Below are 21,237 nucleotides of genomic sequence, written 5' to 3'. Positions count from 1 at the left end.
TATATTTGTAGAAATGAAATGTAAGCTTGCATTTATTTCTCTTTGCATTTTGAAACAACATCCTGAGATACTGACACTTATCTACTCCTAGGAATATCACATCTGGGTACAATTCAAAGTGATTGAGATAGAAGTTTGTTCATTTTGCCTAAACCATATCGAATAGATGAGAAGCAAAGAACTATCAATTTTTCTCCAGTCTTTCAAATCTAATCAAAATCTTCCTTGCTCTCTTTTTCATCATTTTTGCAACTGTTGGAGTTTTGTGGGTCTAGGAGATTGAGAGTGGGGGAAGAACAATCAAGAGTCCAACTGGATACTTCTAGCAATTAAAATCAAAGAAATACTGAGAGCTTTACTTTACAGTTTTTAGGTGAACTGCTCCCACTCCCCACCCCCTGGCTCCAGGCTAGCCATTTCTTCATTTCCCATAAGGCTACTCTACTCTGGAAGCCATCAACCCTTTCCACAAACCTATCCACCAAACTTCACTTCCTTTTTCATACCCACCCTTTTCAAATTCCTTTTGTGTTGTCTGAAGAACAAGAATTATTTTTTTTCCCCATATACATGTATTTGAGAACTTATCACAGTACTAGTTATATATTAAATGTGCTTAATAGGTTTTTAGTAAATGTTTATTGACTGAATAACTGGTCAAGAAAATAATCATCCTGTACTTGATATCTACTGTTTTCTCCTATTTATCTCAATGAATGATGCATCTTTTGTCAATTTTAAATTTTTATAATTTTCATCTGCAGTTCCTTCCTCCTCATATCCCTGACAACTCACTGATATAGTATCTACTGCATTTTCCTATATTGCACCAGAAAAACCAAGTGCTGAAATGATGATGATGACATATACACACACACTCACATATGACATATTTATTACTAGGTATACATGTATATACATATGTGTACATACATCACTACAAGATTTTAATATTACTATAGTATACCATTACTATACTATAAAAATTTAGTAATAAATTATCTTGTATAATATTTATAATTACATATATAATTTTACTTTGAAATACAAATTTTCATTCTACTCTACATAAACAAAAAAAAAGTACTCTGAAAACTGGCACACCTTGGTCTTCAAGCTATTTTTAAATTCCAGTCTTTCAAGATTAATGGTAATTTTTCTAACACACATTTAAATGCTCAAGTTTTTTACCTCGTTCTTCAGAAATTCTTCCAACACACACACACATGCACACACAAACATACCCTAAAGCAGAAAGTTACCTCATGGGCCCAGCATGACACCCTCTAGCACCTTCCTTGACTCTTGTTAATTTTCTTTACCCAAAGTCTTCCTGTTTTTGTTTTTGTTTTTATGTTTCCAGTGGATGCTTGTTCTCCCAAGTCCCAGGTATGTCATTAGTTAACTAAAATTCTAGACAAATCAAATTTTCTGGGCTTAAATTATAAAACAGAGATTACTGTAACATCGATGAAGGCTAATTATCAGAATTTTTAAAAGATTTTAAAATATCATCATTTTAAAGATAAATATACTGAGACTTCACAAGATTAACTGATATGTTCAAAAGTCACACAGGTAGTTAAAATGGCAGAACTGGTTCTATAACTTCAAATCTAATTCCTCTATAAAATATTCTTCTATATCCCCCCCTTACTTTCTTGTAAATGCAATTTAAGTGTTGTGAATGACATGAAGAAAATTTAAAACAATCTCTAATAATGAAGACAAAAGAGATTAAGTCATAAAATATTAATTTTAGGTCTGAGTTTAAAAGCATCTACTTACTGTGAAGTTATAATACATTCATGTTAACAATTTGAAAGAGTGGCTACTTCACAGGAAATGAGTGAAACATTATTACTTGTCCAACTCTATTACTAAATTATTATTATGTAACTACTCAGCTTGCAAGTAAATAATAGAGATAGATTTCTTCTCTAGTGATCTTGTCACAACAATGTTTGTGACACCACAATTAGTTGTCTTAGAAATAATGTCATAAACAGATCGTTCGATATATTCTAAAGGTGTTAAATCATCCAGGTGACCTTTCTTTTTAATCAGTCAGTGTCTTATTTTGACAAATGCAATGGTTTCAATTGCTATTGATACATGAATGTCTACCTATAGAAGTGATACTATGATGAATCAAATCTATATTATTATTGTGGTTATTCCTATTGTTATTATTACTTATTATACACTATAAATATAAGTGAAACTCCTCTTGGGGAGACTCCTTTCCTCATCAATTCTTGCTAAGATTACTACAAGACACTCCAAGTTTGGTCTCTTCCCTAGTATAGACGGTAGTCAAAGTGATTTACTAATAATCAAATCTAACCATTTCACTTCTATACTTAATTTCACTATAGGATAAAAAAAAATTCTGTGTAGTTTTTTAAGCCCTTTCTGACCTGGATATAACATGATACTGCTCCAGCTTACTATAAAATCTAGCCTAAGTGGCCTTCTCTGTTCCTCAAAACAAGATTTATCATCTCCCATTTATTTCTTTTCATATTCATAGTCTCATAGCTAGAATACATATTCCCTCCTCTCCTCCACATCAGAGAATCCCATTCCTCCTTTAACTTAAATAGCTCATGCACCATTGTGCTCCTATATCTAACCTTTTACTTATTTCATTCCAACTGCTACTACTCTCTTTTGAAAAGATCACCTTTTGAAAAGAAGAATTATATGAACTGATGTAAGTGAAGTAAGTGGAATCAAGAGAACAATTTATACAATAACAGCAACTCTGTAAAGACAAATTTTGAAACTATTTTGATCAGTGCAATGGGTCAACTACCATTTTAAAGAAACATGACAAGAGAGGTCAAGATAAAAGATGAAACATATTTTTGAACATGCCCAATGTTGAGATGTGTTTTGCTTGATGGCATATCTGTTAGAAGGATTTTGTGTAGAAGGTTGTGAAAAACAGAGAGGGGTCAGACAGAGAAGAGTATAGGAGGGACAGTAATATCTAAAGAGACAGGAAAAATAGATTAGGACAAGATTAAGATCTTCAAAAGAATTTTTAAAAAACATTTCTATTTTATCTTAGAGACATAAGGATCTATTGGAGTTCATTAAATGTAAGAGTTACACAGTCTGTTGCTTAGAAAAATCAAATGTAGCTGTGTAATGGATAGCTTGGAATAGAGGGGGAAAAAGGGTAAGGAAATCAATTTGGGAGACTGTTCTAATAATCTAGGTGAGAAGTGATGAGGGTTGGTACTAGAGCGGTGGCTGTGTTATTATTAGACAAAAGGGGAAAGAAAAAGGAGTCAGATGAGAGATATGTTGTAGAGGTAGAGAAGGTAAAGTTTGGATCCATTACAAATTCATCATTTCATCAAATCTAATCCCTATTGGATCATGAAAGTTGTATGGCATCTTTTTGTTCTTTCCAAATTGGCTTAGTATTTATTGCCTTCCTTCCAAGTGGTTGTCCCAAGCCATTTCCTTAATTATCTCCTCCCTCTTTCTCAGGAGAGGACTCCCTATTCTACAAAGAGAAGAGGTGACTGGTAGTAAGCTCCTTTTTCCTATTTATCTAAAAACATCTTGGTTATCATCTCCTTAATTTTTTCTTTGCATCTTTAAAAGTCCTACTTCTCTTTAAAGAGGTGAAACCTTCTACTTGTGTCTTTAATATCTATTCCAGGAACTAACCTCTTTTGTCATTCCCACTTCATCTCATCTTCCATCTTTCTTTATATTTAGTTTACAAACAGGGACCCTCATCCTTAAAAAAATAACAAAAAATTTTAATTTAAGATTGTCATCTCCTGAAGTTATCTCTATATCCTCCCTCTTTCCTTTGACAATCAAACTTTTAGCAAAAGCCATGTTAAAACTTATTGCTTTCAATTTCTTCAACATCCACTGACACCTAGCTTCCCAAACCACACTTAAATGAAATTATTCTCTCCAAAGTTACCAAGCTTTATGCCCAATAAAGCAAAGGTCCTTGAAGGTGAGCAGTGTCTACATCCCCAGCATTTACCCCACAGTCAATGCTTTAAAAGATATTTACTAAGTAGTGGCTCTGGAGTCAAAGAAGGTGGATTCAAATTCCATTGTAATTTTTACTATATAAACTTGGGTGAAAAATTTAACCAACCTTGGAACTCTAACTTCCTCATCTGTAAAATGAAGGACTTCAATAAAAAGTGTTCAAATTAAAGAGACTAAAATCTTTGGCACCAAGATTCTATTGACACTAAAAATCCCTCATGTGCTAAATTTGAAAAGATTTTTCTTAGAATTAATTTTGCTTAAAGTTGAAGGTTACAAAATAAATCCACAGAGATCATCAGCATTTTTATATATTACCAAAAAAGTCCAGCAGCAAGAGATTAAAAGAGAAATTCCATTTAAAATAACTATTGATAACATAATAACTATAAATAATTATACGAATCTACCTACCTGCCAAGCCAAAGTCAGGAACTGTATGAACATAACTACAAAACACTTTCCACACAAATAAAGTCAGAATTAATCAATGGGAAAAATATCAAGTGCTCATGGGTAGGCCAAGCAAATATAATAAAAACAATACTACCTAAATTAATCTACTTATCCAGTGTCATACCAATAAAACTCTCAAGAAATTATTTTACAGATCTAGAAAAAATAATACCAAAGTTCATCTGGAAGAACAAAAGGCCAAGAATTTCAAGGGAATTAATGAAAAAAAATACAAATGAAGCTGTAGCAAACCTAAAATTATATTATAAATCAGCATTTATCAAAATCATTTGGTATTGGCTAAGAAAGAGAATAGTCCCTCAGTGGAATGGATTAGGTTCACAGGACAAAATAGTCAATGACTATAATAATCTAGTGTTTGACAAACCCAAAGACCCCAACTTGTGGGATAAGAACTCACTATTTGACAAAAACTATTGGAAAAATTGGAAACTAGTATGACAGAAACTAGGCAGTGACCCACACCAAACACTGTATACCAAGATAAGATTAAAATGGGTTCATTATTTAGACATAAAGAGTGGTATTAATAAGCAAATTAGAAGAACAAAAGATAATCTACCTCTCAGATCTGTGGAGAAGGAAGGAATTTGTGGCCAAAGATGAACTGGAGTTCATTATTGAACACAAAAAAGATGATTTTTAGTATATTAAGTTGAAAGGTTTTTGTACAAACAAAATCAATGCAGACAAGATTAGAAGGGAAGCAATAAATAGGGGAAAAAATTTTACATTCAAGGGTTCTGATAAAGGCCTCATTTTTAAAACAGATAAGAGAACTGACTCAAATTTATAAGAATTTAAGCCATTCTCCAACTAATAAATGTTAAAAGGATATGAACAGGCAATTTTCAGATGAAGAAATTTAAACCATTTCTAGTCACATGAAAAGATGCTGTTAAATCACTATCAGCAAATTAAGACAACTCTGAAATTGTCACCTCTCAGATTAGCTAAGATGACAGGAAAAGATAATGATGAATGTTGTAGGGGATGTGGGAAAATTGGGACACTTAATACATTGTTAGTGGAGTTGTGAACTGATCCAATCATTCTGGAGAGCAATTTGGAATTATATCCAAAGGGCAATCAATTTGCATACCCTTTGATTTAGCTTTTCAACTGTTTCAACTGGGCTTATATCCCAAAGAGATCTTAAAGGAGGGAAAGGGACCCACATGTGCAAAAATGGTTGGCAGCCCTCTTTGGAGTGATAAGAAACTGGAAAATGAGTTAAAAAAACTCAGTTGGAGAGTGGCTGAATAAGTTATGGTATATGAATGCTGTGGAATACTATTGTTCTGTAAGAAATGATCAGCAGGATGATTTTAGAGAGGCCTGGAAAAACTTACATGATCTGATGCTGAGTAAAATGATCAAATTATACAATGATCAATTCTGATGGATGGGGCTCTCTTCAACCATAAGATGATTCAGGCCAGTTCAAATGATCTTGTGATGAAGAGAGCCATCTACATTCAGAGAGAGGGCTGTGGGAACTGATGTGGATCACAACATAGCATTTTCATTCTGTTTGTTGTTGCTTGATTCCATTGTTTTCTTATTTTTTATCTGATTTTTCTCGTACAGAAAGATAAATGTATAAATATGTATACATATATTGGATTTAACATATATTTTTAACATATATTGGATTACTTGCCATCTAGGGGAGAGGATAAAAGAGGAGGAAAATTTGGAACACAAGGTTTTGCAAGGGTCAATGTTGAAAAATTATTCATTTACATGTTTTGAAAATAAAAAGCTTTAATAAAAAAATTTTTAAAAAGAATTTTGCTTACACTCTCTGTAGCTTTTAATACTATATCCTACTGGATACTTTTTTCTCCTTTGAGTTTTGTGTCACTGCTCTCTCCTAGCTATATTATATATCGGTAAAATCAGAGATTCTTATTCTGGGGCCTGTGTGTGTGTGTGTGTGTGTGTGTGTGTGTGTGTGTGTATATATATATATATATTTTTTTTTTTAATGTTGAAAATTATCTTTATGTGTAATTGGAAAAAAATAAAATACTGGTAAGTTAAAAAAGAAAAAAAAAACTTCATAAGGCCTCCCACCAGAGATGCCAGTCTTTCCTGGCCACCCCACACACCATACTTAAAAGGAAGAATAAACCACAGGGTTATAGCAATAGCAAACAATGAGATAACAACTGTAAACAAACACATATCAACAGATGGAAAAGGATCTTTTAGATCACATAAACTTCAAAGGGATTTAGTGATTTGCCCACAGTCACAGAGGTAAAGGTAAAATCCAAATCCAAATCCAAATCCAGGCTTTTCTTTTTCAAATTCAATGCTTTATCTCTCTGTGGCTCTTTCTCTCTCTGTTTTTCTGTCTCTGCCTCTCTGTCTCTCTATCTATCTCTCTGTGTCTTTATCTCTTTCCCCCCTGTTTCTTCCTTCCTCTCGTATTTTTTTCTTTCTCTTCTCTTTTCTTTTTTTCTTTAATTATGGCTTTTTATTGACAGAACATATGCATGGGTAATTTTTACAACATTGTCCCTTGAATCACTTCTGTTCCAACTTTTCCCTTCCCTCCTTCCACTCCCTTCCCTAGATGGCAGGCAGTCTTATACATGTTAAACATGTTAAAGTATATTCTAGATATAATATATGTATGCAGATCTGTACAGTTCTCTTGTTGCACAAGAAAAATTGGATTCAGAAAGTAAAAATAATCTGGGAGGAAAAACAAAAATGCAAGTAGTCCACATTCATTTCCCAATGTTCCTTCTCTGGGTGTAGCTGAGTCTGTCCATCATTGATCAATTGGAACTGAATTAGATCTTCTCTTTGTTGAAGATGTCCACTTCTATAAGAATACATATTCCATACAGTATTGTTGTTGAAGTATATAATGATCTCCTGGTTCTGCTCATTTCACTTAGCATCAGTTCATATAAGTCTCTCGAAGCCTCTCTATATTCATCCTGCTGGCCATTTCTTACAGAACAATAATATTCCATAACATTCATATACCACAATTTACCCAACCATTCTCCAATTGATGAACATCCATTCATTTTCCAGTTTCTAGCCACTACAAAAAGGGCTGTCACAAATATTTTGGCACATAGAGGTCCCTTTCCTTTCTTTAATATCTCTTTGGGATATAAGCCCTGTAGTAATACTTCTAGATCAAAAGGTATGCACAGTTTGATAACTTTTTGAGCATAATTCCAAATTGCACTCCAGAATAGCTGGATCCATTCACAAATCCACCAACAATGCATTAGTGTCCCAGTTTTCCCGCATCCCCTCCTACATTCGTCACTATTTTTTCCTGTCATCTTAGCCAATCTGACAGGTGTGTAGTGGTATCTCAAAGTTGTCTTCATTTGCATTTTTCTGATCAGTAATGATTTGGAACACCTTTTCATATGAGTAGAAATAGTTTCAATTTCATCATCTGAAAATTGTCTGTTCATATCCTTTGACTATTTATCAATTGGAGAATGGCTTGATTTCTTATAAATCATTTCTTATAAATATAAGTCAATTCTCTATATATTTTGGAAATGAGGCCTTTATCAGAGCCTTTAATTGTAAAAAATGTTTTTCCCAGTTTATTGCTTCCCTTCTAATCTTGTTTGCCTTAGTTTTGTTTGTATAAAAGCTTTTTAATTGGATATAATCAAAATTTTCTATTTTGTGATCAATAATGATCTCTATTTCTTCTTTGGTCACTAATTCCTTCCTCCTCCACAAGTCTCAGAGGTAAACTATCCTATGTTCCTCTAATTTATTTATAATCTTGTTCTTTATGCCTGGATCATGAACCCATTTTAATCTTATCTTGGTGTACGGTGTTAAGTGTGGGTCTATGCCTAGTTTCTGCCATACTAATTTCCAGTTTTCCCAGCAGTTTTTGTCAAACAGTGAATACTCATCCCACAAGTTGGGATCTTTAGGTCTGTCAAACACTAGATTGCTACAGTTATTAACTATTTTGTCCTGTGAACCTAACCTATTCCACTGATCAACTACTCTATTTCTTAGCCAATACCAAATGGTTTTGGTGACTGCTGCTTTATACTATAGTTTTAGATCAGGTATAGCTAGGTTACCTTCATTTGATTTTCTTTTTTCATTACTTCCCATGAAATTCTTGACTTTTTGTTCTTCCATATGAATTTTGTTGTTATTTTTTATAGGTCATTAAAATAGTTTCTTAGGAGTCTCATTGGTATAGCACTAAAAAAATAGATTAGTTTAGGTAGTATTGTCATCTTTATTATATTCGCTCGGCCTATCCAAGAGCATTTAATATTTTTCTAATTATTTAAATATGACTTTATATTTGTGGAAAGACTTTTGTTATTTTGCTCATATAATTCCTGATTTTCCTTTGGTAGACAGATTCCCAAAAAAATTTATGCTATAGACAGTCATTTTGAATGGAATTTCTCTTTCTATCTCTTGCTGTTGGATTTTGTAGGTGATGTGTAAAAATGCTGAAGATTTATGTGGATTTATTTTGTATCCTGCAACTTTGCTAAAGTTGTGAATTATTTCTAACAGCTTTTTAGTAGAATCTCTGGGATTCTCTTAAGTATACCATCATATCAATGACCAATTCTGATGAACTTGGCCATCCTCAGCAATGAGATCAACCAAATCAGTTCCAATGGAGCAGTAATGAACTGAACCAGCTATGGCCAGTGAAAGAATTCTGGGAGATGACTAAAAACCATTACATTGAATTCCCAATCCCTATATTTTTGCCCACCTGCATTTTTGATTTCCTTCACAGGCTAATTGTGCAATATTTCAGAGTCCGACTCTTTTTGTACAGCAAAATAACGGTTTGGTCATGTATACTTATTGTGTATCTAATTTATATTTTAATATATTTAATATCTACTGGTCATCCTGCCATCTGGGGAGGGGGGGGAAGCAGGGGAAAAATTGGAACAAGAGGTTTGGCAATCGTTAATGCTGTAAAGTTACCCATACATATTACCTGTAAATAAAAGGCTATTAAATAAAAAAAAAAGTATACCATCATATCATCTGCAAAGAGTGATAATTTGGTTTCCTCATTCTCTACTCTAATTCCTTTAATCTCTTTCTCAACTCTTACTGCCAAAACTAGCGTTCTAATACAATACTGAATAGTAATGGTGATAGTGGGCAAGTTTTACTCCTGATCTTACTGGGAATGGTTCCAGTTTATTGGGGCCTGTATTTTTTTTTTTTTTAATTTTAGTTTAACATTTTAAAACCTGTATTTCAATGTAATTAGTTGCTTTGTAATCCAATGTATTTTATTTTAAAACATCACTTTGGTATACCCCAAAGAAACCAATGGAAAAAAGATCTAGCACACACACACACACAAGAATTTATAGCAGTTTTTTTTGCGTGTGTTAGCAAAGAACTGGAAACTGAGAAGATATCCACCAACTGGGGAAATGGCTAAACAAGTTGTAGTATATGGATGAGTATTACTGTAATGAAAAGACTGAGGGAGAGTAAAATGAGCAAAATCTGGAGAACATTGTACACAATAACAGCAATATTGTAATGATGATTAAATGTGAAAGACTTATTTTAATCAATAGTCAAGACAATTTGAAAGGACTCATGATGAAAAATTCTATCTCCCCTCTCCCCCTAGTCAGAGCCAAAGACTGGTGAATTGAGTGCAGATTAAAGCACACTTTATTCACTTTCTATTCATTTCTAGCTTTTTAAAATTTATTTGCAATATGGCTAATATGGCAAAATTTTTTGGATAACCTCACGTATATAAATGATATCATACTGCATGCTTTCTGAAAAGTTGGGTGAAAGGGAGATTAATTTGAAATTCAAAATTTTAAAAACATTTTTATAAATGACACTAATAAAATTTTTTTCAAATTACTCTGAGACTTCTGTCCATAAACTTTACCAGACTGCCAAAGGAGCCTGTGATATAAATTTAAAAAAAAAAAAAATTGTAGATGGTGTCTAGGTTGAAAATATATTATTATTTTCCGATAAAAACAAGTTCTTTCTCAAAATTTAGAAGTTGGGTTAAAAGTTAGAAGAGACTTTAGCAATAATTTAGTCAATGTCCACTTATTTTTCCTGTATCAAAAAATCTACCAATTCCTCAAGCCACTCTCCTATTATTACAGTCAAACTCTTATTTAAAAAGTGGCTATAGTTATTACCATTTCTATGTTCATGACATGCTAGTACTTAATCTCTGCTCTTTCTTTATTCACATTTAAATTCTGGCCTAGCTTATTATAATCAGGAAAGAGAAGACCAATAGAAACAAATGTTATTTATATTTACTGAACAAGGGCCAATAAAAGACTAAGTGGGGCTTGACCTGGGACCTATTGTTGACTAATCAAAGAGAGCCAAAGTGGTTTGGGTTTAAGGAAAGATCCTCAAGAAAAAAAATTAACCTTTCTATGCTCCATGAGCTCATCAGTTTCTGTGAGTTCAACAACTACCTCAATGGAAATGATTTCCAAATTATATAGTCAAAGTTATACTTTAATATATTTAACATCTACTGGTCATCCTGCCATTTAGGGAGGGTGGGGGGTAAGAGGTGAAAAATTGGAACAAGAGGTTTGGCAGTTGTTAATGCTGTAAAGTTACCCATGTATATATCCTGTAAATAAAAGGCTATTAAATTAAAAAAAAAAAAAAAAAATTATATAGTCAGTCACATTGCACCAAAGGCCTTCTGGACAGCTTCATCCAGGTGGCCTACAGACATATAATTTGAAAACAGAATTCCTTTCCTCACATATTTCTCTCTCCTATTAATTTCCTCATTTTTCTCATAGGCACAACCATGTGCTAAACCTAAGATTTTTCAATTCTTTATAATCATTCACCCCAACAATTGCCAAGTCTTGTCAATTCTCCAAATCAATCAATGTACTAAATCTATTATGTGCCAAACATTGGCTTAGTCCCTGAAGGCTGCAATGACAAATTTTATTTATTTATTTTTTTTTATTTACAAAACATATGCATGGGTAACTTTTCAACATTTACCCTTGCAAAACCTTATGTTCAAACTTTCCTCCTCCTTCCCCTCACCCCCTCCCCTAGATGGCAGGTAGTCCCATACATGTTAAATATGCTAAAGTATATGTTAAATACAATATATGTATACATATTTATAGTTATCTAGATATAGTTATCTAGCTGCACAAGAAAAATCGGATCTAGAAAGAAAGTTAAAAAAACCTGAGAAGGAAAACAAAAATGCAAGCAAACAATAACAGAAAGAATAGAAATGCTATGTTGTGGTCCACACTCATTCAATGACAAATTTTAAAAAGAAAAAGAATCATTCCTGCCCTCAAGAACAAAGGTTCTTGTATCAAGAGAGAACAAAGGTTTGTATCAAGAGAGACGATTTATACATAGATATATACATTAAATGAACACAGGTTAATTAGGAGATGTCACTAGCTGTCTAGCTGTTGGATGAATAAAAAATCATGGAGCTTGAGTTGAGTTTTGAAGAATTCTGAGGATTATATGTTTTGCACATGTCTCTTCTCTCCTTACATGGCCTGGGTAGCCATGTGAGGAAAGTACCTCTTTCCTAGACTGTGGCAACAGTGCCTAACTCCAGCTAACTTCTTTTCTAAGAAAACCTGTCCTCTCCAAAGTTGTCAAATTTGATATTTTTAAACTATCAGTCTGAATATAACATGCCATATTAAAGAATATTTAGTGGCTCAATGGTACTAAATTATAGTCACCAATCATTTTATTTTACATACTTCATAAGACTTCCCTAAATAAGAAATACTACTGAAAAAATTGAAAGCAATTCAGCAGAATCTAGGTGTAAACGCTTTATATACTTTGTACCATAATAATCCTAAAGTAGATATATGATCTAAATATTAAAGAGCACTTCAGGAAAAAAAAATGAGAAAAATAAATAGGTAACTACCTTTATCAGCTCTAGCTAGAGGGAGAATTCTATTAAAGGGACAAGAGTAATCATAAAAGATGAATTGGTTTATTTCAAATGCATAAAATTTAAAGTTCTTGAAAAAAACAAAATTGACATAATCAGGTTAAGAAGTGGTCAACTGGGGATATATAATCTTTGAATCAATCATCTTTGGTAAAGATGAAGCAAAGTGAAGCAGCCAAAACCAGGAAAATATACACAGGGACCACAATAAGAAATCAATCAAAGCTGAATGTTGTGAAAAATAATGACCAAGCTTTGTAAAGGTGAGAAATTATGGGTTTTCCTATATATGTCAGATTTTTATGTTTTTTAAAAAAATTGATTGTTATAAAAGCCATACAAAAGTCATCTGGCTTTCTGGGGGAAAAAAAGGAAGGGATTATATTGAGAAGTGTATGTGACTAAAACAAACAATCTCATCTTTCTTAAATTATTTCATAAAAATTCTCCTTATATTCCATATAAACTATCCAACATGCTGCTCACCATATCCATCTCCTGTCTCTATGACTTCGCAAAGATTGTCCCTTATGGCTACAATGATCTCCCTTTTCATCTCTACCTGTGGGAATTTCTATCTATCTTAAATGCTCCTACAAGAGGTCTTTCCCAAAGTAGTGTTTCCTAATTTCCCCAAGGTACAGGAATTTCTACCTACTGAATGTGAGCAATTAAAAAAGAAATGAGGACCTTTTTTTTTTTTTTTTTTTTGTCCTAGTACCCTCGGGGCCTAGCCCTAGAGGGTCCTTAATAAATACTTATTGAAAGTCTAAGTGACTGTAATCTCCTTTGAGTAATTGTGAAGGAATGAATTTATTAAGCATTTACTATGTGCCCAACAACACAGGAGGGGAAGACATGACAAGGAAAGGGAGTTTGGGGTTTTGTTCTGGGGAGCTGAGAGAAAAGTAATTAGCATTAGCAGGCAGAAGGGGAGCTAGCCAAGGTGCATGGCTAGATGGAATGTGAAGCTGAAGTAGGTCTGAAGCCTACTTTTTTGTGAAGAAAAAAACAACGTATTGCTCTATGATTACACCCAGAATCCATGGGATTCCGAGTCTTTAGCTGCCTAAACGAAAACCCTTTTTAATAAAGTCCCTTTCCTTATATTTATCAATGTCAGTTCCCCTCCTTTTGACAGTGCCTATGTCATTCTCATATTAGGCTTTTCTTTCCCCTGAAAGTTACTATAATATGTGTAGAAATATAAATATTTTTCTTTTCAATAAACCTTTATACTTCTCCCCTCACTTTCTGGTACTGCAAACTCCTTTCGGGCAATGTTGCAGTTTCCATCTTTCTCTAGTCAATCCCCAACACGAGTACCAGATATGTAGTGGATGCTTAATTGTGCTTGTTGGTCGAGTGACTGATTGATGCTAAACTTCCAACTTCCGTACTTCCATCCTCCATAGGGTCTCTATTCAAGCCCAAACTAGTGAATTCCGCGGACCCTTCCGTTTCCCCAGGTCTCCCTTCAATGGACAGAGGATCGAAGAGAAAGGACACTGACCTGGACCGGCAGAGTGAACGCCACGAACGCCACAGCCTCCGAAAACGCCCCACTCCGCCAGGGAAGAGATTCGGTCAGAGGAATTGACTGAAACGGGACAACGAGCACCCGACTTCCGGAAGCAAATAGGGGAACAAGACCCTCCGCCCTTCCAACTAGAACCCACACAGGTGGGACCAGCTGGAACCCCAACAACCACCACGGAACCTTCCGGCTGACGATGAAACGTCATCAGTCCCCGTAACCCTACTTCCGTCAGAGAATTTACTTCCGCTGCTGGGGCAACCCAGGCTGCAAAAGTCATCAAAGAGAGCAGGGATGTTTACCTTACGTGGGGGGAACTGGGTAGTTTCCTGGATTCTAAGGATGGTGGTGGTCTTTTTCTGAATAAATGGAAGGCCAGCAAGGAGTTCACCGGATATCAGAAGGCGACGAAGATGCAAAACCTCGAAGCCTCCTGAAATAAATAAAAGTAAAAAAGGATGGGCTGAGGCCTTCTAGAGCTAATTCGTTGGCACTCGGGTGACCAAAGCCTAGTGTACAAGTCACGGGGCGGGGTTCCGGCAGGGGTGACGGGGAGCGACGTCCTCCAGACCACGCCTCCTTCCGCTGCATTTCTTAGCCACGCACGCTGTCTTCCGACTCAGTTACTGTCTCAGACTTGAACGAGTTTTCCCCGCGGGGCCTTGAGATGGATTTGAGTTCTGCTCAGCGCTCAGTCTTGGAGCTTCTCGGAGCCGTATCTTCTGAGGACCTTCCTGCGCTTCTAGACTGGATGCGCACAACGCGTAAGAGGACACATTTGAGTAGTTGGAGGCCGGGCCTGTTACTGTAATACTTTTTGAGGAACCCCACTTAAAGCGCGCCGGGTTAGCGCTAGGTGGCGCACTCCGGGTTAGCGCTGGGTGGCGCACTCCGGGTTAGCGCTGGGTGGCGCACTCCGGGTTAGCGCTGGGTGGCGCACTCCGGACACTACTCCTCTTCCTCGGTGCTGGGAGATAGGCTGTCCTGGCTGTGGCCGGCCAATAGCTGGAGGTCCGAGCCCGACCTCTGGAAAAGTATCCGGATTCAGTATATAGTTTTTTCTCATTTAACCTCGAATGACTTCCTCAAGTTCTTTGTGCTCCCACAATTTTTTTTCTTTACAATTTAAATTGTGCAAACACTATGCCATCCAAAAAGGGAATGTTTATTCAGTAGTCTAATTGAATGTAGAAATTAGGTCAGTATACAACTAGGTAAATCGTTAATATAAGTGAGACCGAAAAAGTTGTCTGTGAACTGATAAAACTGGTTGGAACCCCTTTATGTACGGTATTTCAATTATGCTTATGAAAAACCTGCACCGTGTATTCTTTATCCTCATTAAATGACTTACCCGGGTTCACAAACTAGTAAAGCGGGGGAGTGTTGGTGCAGGATTATGAAGAGTGAGTTGAACAGAGAGTTTAGTAAATAGCATGACTGGGTTTTCTTTAAAAGTGATGGGGGTACATTGAATTCCCAGTCCCTATATTTATGCCCACCTGCATTTTTGATTTCCTTCACAAGCTAATTGTACAATATTTCAGAGTCTGATTCTTTTTGTACAGCAAAATAACGGTTTGGTCATGTATACTTATTGTGTATCTAATTTATATTTTAATATATTTAACATCTACTGGTCATCCTGCCATCTAGGGGAGGGGGGGGGGCTAAGAGGTGAAAAATTGGAACAAGAGGTTTGGCAATTGTTAATGCTGTAAAGTTACCCATGTATATATCCTGTAAATAAAAGGCTATTAAATAAAAATAAATAAATAAATAAAATAAAAGTGATGGGGGTAAAGGAAGACTTATCAGCTAGCTTCAATGTGAAGGTTTTAGAAATTGATTGGTTGGTGGGGAGGGGAGAGGTAGAGAAAAGCAATGAATCGAAAATGACTCTAAGATTGGGTCCAAGATTGAAGTGATCTTATTCCTTTTTTTTTTTTTAACTTTTTTTTGTTATAATAACTTTTTATTGACAGAACCCATGCCAGGATAATTTTTTATAACATTATCCCTTGCACTCACCTCTGTTCTGATTTTTCCCTCCCACCCTCCACTCCCTCCCACCCTCCACCCTCCCTAGATGGCAAGCAGTCCTATATATGTTGAATATGTCCTAGTATATCCTAGATACAATATATGTGTGCAGAACTAAACAGTTTTCTTGCTGCGCAGGGAGAATTGGATTCAGAAGATAAAAAATAACCTGGGAAGAAAAACAAAAATGCAAACAGTTTACATTCATTTCCCAGTGTTCTTTCTTTGGGTGTAGCTGCTTCTGCCCATCACTGATCAATTGAAACTGAGTTAGATCTTCTCTTTGTCAAAGAAATCCACTTCCATCAGATTACATCTTTATACAGTAGCATTGTTGAAGTATATAATGATCTCCTGGTTCTGCTCATTTCACTTAGCATCAGTTCATGTAAGTCTCTCCAGGCCTCTCTGTATTCATCCTGCTGGTCATTTCTTACAGAACAATAATATTCCATAACATTCATATACCACAATTTACCCAACCATTCTCCAATTGATGGGTATCTATTCATTTTCCAGTTTCTAGTCACTACAAACAGGGCTGCCACAAACATTTTGGCACATACAGGTCCCTTTCCCTTCTTTAGTTTCTCCTTGGGGTATAAGCCCAGTAATAGCACTTCTGGATCAAAGGGTATGCACAGTTTGATAACTTTCTGGGCATAATTCCAGATTGCTCTCCAGAATGGTTGGATTCGTTCACAACTCCACCAATAATGCATCAATGTCCCAGTTTTCCCACATCCCCTCCAACATTCATCATTATTTTTTCCTGTCATCTTAGCCAATCTGACAGGTGTGTAGTGTTATCTCAGAGTTGTCTTAATTTGCATTTCTCTGATTAATAATGATTTGGAACACTCATATGAGTGGTAATAGTTTCAATTTCATCATCTGAAAATTGGAAGTGACCTTATTCCTTACCAAGGCTAATCCTTCTCCTTTTTCAAGCAATCCTATTCCAACCCATTTTCTAACAGATTCCCCTTTCTGTCATCCCCACTCTTTCACTTTTCTCTTACTTTTTCCCCCATATACTTTTAACTGTAAACAATGTTGGCCCAGAAGTAGAAGAGAGGAAACAATTCCCTTCTTTTTTTCCCTTTTTATTATTACTTTTTCCTGTAAAAAAATTTACTTTTTTTCAAAATTTTGAGTTCCAAAATCTCTTCCCCCCCCTCTCCCTCTTCCCATTGATGAGACAAGCAATTTGACATAGGTTTATACATGTCTTGCATTTATTTTCAATTTCTCCCAGTCTACTGGCTCATTTTTTTTTACTACCTACAAACATGCCTACATCTCCCCCATCTTCAGAAAACCTCCTCATTTCATCCTTCTGTTCCTCTTAATTCTTGTCTCTTTTGCCGTATAGCTAAACTTCTTGAAAAGGTTGTCTACAATAGGTCCCTCTACTTTTCTCTTACTCTTAACCACGGACAATCAGGTCAAAAATGTTTTCTACAAAGTTATTAATTATCTCTTAGTTGCTGAATCCAAATATTCTTTTCTCAATTTTTATTCTCCTTGATCTCTACACAGCTTTTGACACTGTTGATCACTCTCACCTAAGTGTTCAGGACATTTTCTCTTACATCTCCTCCTACCTATCTGACTGCTTCTTCTTGGTGTCCTTTGCTTGAACCTCTTGTAGGACAAACTCTCTAACTGTAGAGGTTCTATCTTAGATCCTCTTCAAGCTCTTTACTACTTTACCTGGTGACCTCTGTCACCTGTCTAGCTCTATCAATATGCTAATGATTCTCAAATACAGGTGTATTTCTTACCCCAGTCTCTGCTGACCTCCAATTTTGTATCTTCAACTGCCTGTCAGACATCTGCAACTGTATGCCCAGTAGGGATCTTAAATTTAATATTTCCAAAATTCATTACTTTTCTTCCTGAATCCTCACTTCTTTTTCTCTTTCCACTCCAAGTCTTCCCTGTTACAACAGAGGTAAGGTACATACACTGATGAATTACCAGTGTGTCAAAAATTAAGCTATATGTTAACCTTTTAAAAGTAATCTCCCCTCCCTTCCTATCTTGCCCCAATTTAGAATAACTTTTATATGCAAATTGTCACTCTTAGTGTAGGCTTAGTAGGGACCCAGATGACTGGAGGGAACAGTGAGTCTGGTGACTTTGGACAGCGGTCCCTCAAGTCCAATTCCTTTGATTTTTATAGCATCAGCCTCCCTGATGGCTTGGTTCTCAGAGAGAAAGGACAAACAAAAATGAAAAAAACAGAGAGATTATATTCTGCCCAGTGTCACATAGTTACTAAATGTCTTTAAGTGGAATTTGATCTTAACTTCCTACAAGACCATAAACTACAAGAACATAACTTGAGCCTCCCTTCTTTTACAATTTGTGCCAACTAGTTATCTTATTGTTTAGTCTATGAAACTCTTTAGTGAGTTAAGGATGACCCAAAGTAGATAATTTGATAGCATCTTTAGCCTACCATAAAGCTGTATTAAAATACTGTATTAAAGAGAAAAATAATTTTCACTGACTAGGAGTAGATTTCTTAATGTTTATTCCTATTTGGGTTATTTTGCTCTTCTGTTTTAGCTAGAACTATTTGACTATAGGAGAACTTGTTTACAGTAGATAAGTATATATTTATCTGCATTTGGCTAGACAACATTTGGGGAGAAGCCCATCCCATTGGCTTAGAGTTTCCCATGTCAAATATTAAACTGATATAATTGGGCTCTGAAAATATGCAGACTGAGCTGTGGACCTCATTGGGGCTCACTACTAATCCCTGAAATAAATGTTCTGGACATCTTTTTCTCTATGCCATTAATAGCATTAAAGAATAAGGCACTAACAAGATAACTACAAATATGTATACATATATTGTATTTAACATATACTTTAATATATTTAACATGTATGGAACAACCTGCCATCTAAGGGAGGGGGTGGAGGGAAGGAGGGGAAAAATTGAAACAGAAGTTTTTGCAAGGGTCAATGTTGAAAAATTACTCATACATATATTTTGTATACAAAGCTATATTATTATTATAATATATATATATATATATTATATAAATATATTTATATATAATTTATATATATATAAATATATATAAATTATATATAAATATATAAAGCTATATTATTATTATAGTTGGAATGCTGGAAGCCATTGTTAACTGGTTGATGAGACTTGAATTCTTGTGTATCTTTTCTCAAATATTTTCATTATGTCCTTCAAACCTGTAGTTGTGTATGCCAAATAGTTCCTCTCTTTTGAACTCAGAAGAACTTAGTCTTCTGAATTGATTGGGAGTTCTCAACTATTTAGCAGTTCTGTCTTATGGTACTCTAATCTCTAATACCTAAATCCAATGGGTCATATCACCTGTCCATGAGTTTTATTCCCTTTCTATCTAATAGGAATCTTATTCTTGCCAGAAAAAAAATAATGAAGATATATCCAGAATATCAAAATGCATATGGTACTTTGATGTTTTAATTTAATTGGCTGAATTAGTATGTGTGATGGGGCCAAAGGAATTATGTGTAAGTTTTATGTTTTTTAAGTACTAAAGTAATTTGAAATTTTTGTAAAAGGATTTTAAAATGGCCTTTCCTTTTAATACTTTGTTGAAAACTTAGAATGAAAAAAATCTCTAGGTGTTATTATATTTAGATGAAAGATAAAGATGAAAAAGATAAAAAAGATTTAGATGAAAGATAAAGATTGATAGCCATTAATCCAATTATGTCTACAAATTAAAAGTGATATTTCTGCTTCTTTTTTAGGAGATTTTGATGAATTCATTCACAATAATAATGATATTATATTGAAAAACATTGCAGAAGATCTTCGGAATTGCTTACCCCTAGAAACCATGCTTCCCTCGGAGCAAATAGCCATTCAAAAAGTAACTTTTTATTTTATTTCAATTTCTACTTAGGGATTCTAGGCAAATTTAAAGTGATGGAATTGGTTAAATGGTAGTTATATGCTTGAAAGTATTGTGTGTTTTCTATTTTCTTTCTTTCTTTCTTTCTTTCTTTCTTTCTTTCTTTCTTTCTTTCTTTCTTTCTTTCTTTCTTTCTTTCTTTCTTTCTTTCTTTTTGCTGAGGTAATTTGGGTTAAGTGACTTGCTCAGGATCACACACCTAGGCAGTGTTAAGTGTCTGAGGCCAGATTTGAACAAAAATCCTCCTGACTCAGGGCTGATTTTCTGTGCCACCTAGCTGCCCCTTTGTGTTTTCTATTTTCATAGCCCACTTCTTCTAGCTATAAATTTAGAATTTTTTCTGCTGTACCACTGCATTTTTTGGTATCAGTAAATTTTTATTGAGTATTGTCTTACTGTTGTCACAATTTATCTTTCATCCATAGTGCCCTAATAGCTCCCTAAAAACACATTCTTTCTTTGATCTATTTCTTTCTACCCAGCCTTTTAAAGTTACTCATCATTTCAGTGTCATTTTCCTAAAACTGTCATGACTCGATCTATTGCTAATTTTGTTCTACACTCTTACTGTGATTTTGTTGTCTTCACTAAAGTTCTGATTTTCCCTCCTTTCTCATAATTCCATGACATCATTTATCACTATTTTTCCTTTGCTCCACCCTAAAGAAAAAGGCTGAAGAGCCCTTTTCCTCTCCAAGGCTAGGCCTTCAACAGGTACCTGTGATTCCTTAATCATCCCTTTGGTTACTAATCTTCATTTATCGTCTTTCTCTTGAGTTCTTTCACTGTTGCATATAAACTTGTCCAAGTTTCCTCCAGCCTTAAAAAGCCTTACTAGATGTTACCATCCCTGCTAGCTATCATCCTGTATCTCTTGTTCCTTTTTCTGCCAGACTTCTTGAAAAAAACCTTCCTCACCTGATGCCATATTTGCTGTCTGCTCACTCTCTCCTAAATCCTCTGTAGTCTGGCTTCTAACCTCATGATTCAACTAAAATTCCTTTCATCTTTTATCAGTGTTCTTTTAATTATCAACTCTAATGGCTGCTCTTCAGTCCTCATCTGCAACAATTGTTATTTTTAACTAAGTCTAAGAAGTAATAATCAACAGATCCTTCTGTTATTTGAATATATGTAGTTTACAAAGCACTTTTCTCATAATAGCCCTATGAAGTAGATAGTAAAAGTATTATTCCAATTTTATCAGTGATAAAAATATGAGACTT

The 21,237-nt window shown here is 34.8% G+C and overlaps 2 protein-coding genes across 6 annotated transcripts in view; one reads left to right on the top strand and one right to left on the bottom strand.

Moving 5' to 3' along the window:
* The window catches only part of SRP54 (signal recognition particle 54), a 58,343-nt gene extending 43,875 nt beyond the window's left edge, over positions 1-14,468 (bottom strand). For 2 of the 5 annotated variants that reach the window (XM_031952931.1, XM_031952927.1), the window contains exon 1: positions 14,001-14,249. The gene's annotated coding sequence lies outside the window, so the exon portion shown is untranslated. Of the gene's footprint in view, positions 1-1,788; positions 1,878-14,000; positions 14,250-14,326 lie in introns of those variants that run through there. The other 3 variants (XM_031952928.1, XM_031952929.1, XM_031952930.1) reach the window with 3 other exon arrangements.
* Positions 14,469-14,600: 132 nt separating this feature from the next.
* The window catches only part of LOC100927648, a 44,028-nt gene continuing 37,391 nt past the window's right edge, over positions 14,601-21,237 (top strand). Inside the window, exons 1-2 of the mRNA XM_003758921.4 lie at positions 14,601-14,788; positions 19,848-19,969. Coding sequence (XP_003758969.1) covers positions 14,692-14,788; positions 19,848-19,969 — 219 coding nt within the window. The 5' untranslated portion in view covers positions 14,601-14,691. The remainder of the gene's footprint in view (positions 14,789-19,847; positions 19,970-21,237) is intronic.

Source organism: Sarcophilus harrisii, chromosome 2 (genome assembly GCF_902635505.1).
Source record: "Sarcophilus harrisii chromosome 2, mSarHar1.11, whole genome shotgun sequence".
Classification (NCBI taxonomy): domain Eukaryota; kingdom Metazoa; phylum Chordata; class Mammalia; order Dasyuromorphia; family Dasyuridae; genus Sarcophilus; species Sarcophilus harrisii.
This window is presented reverse-complemented; position numbering and strand designations above follow the sequence as displayed.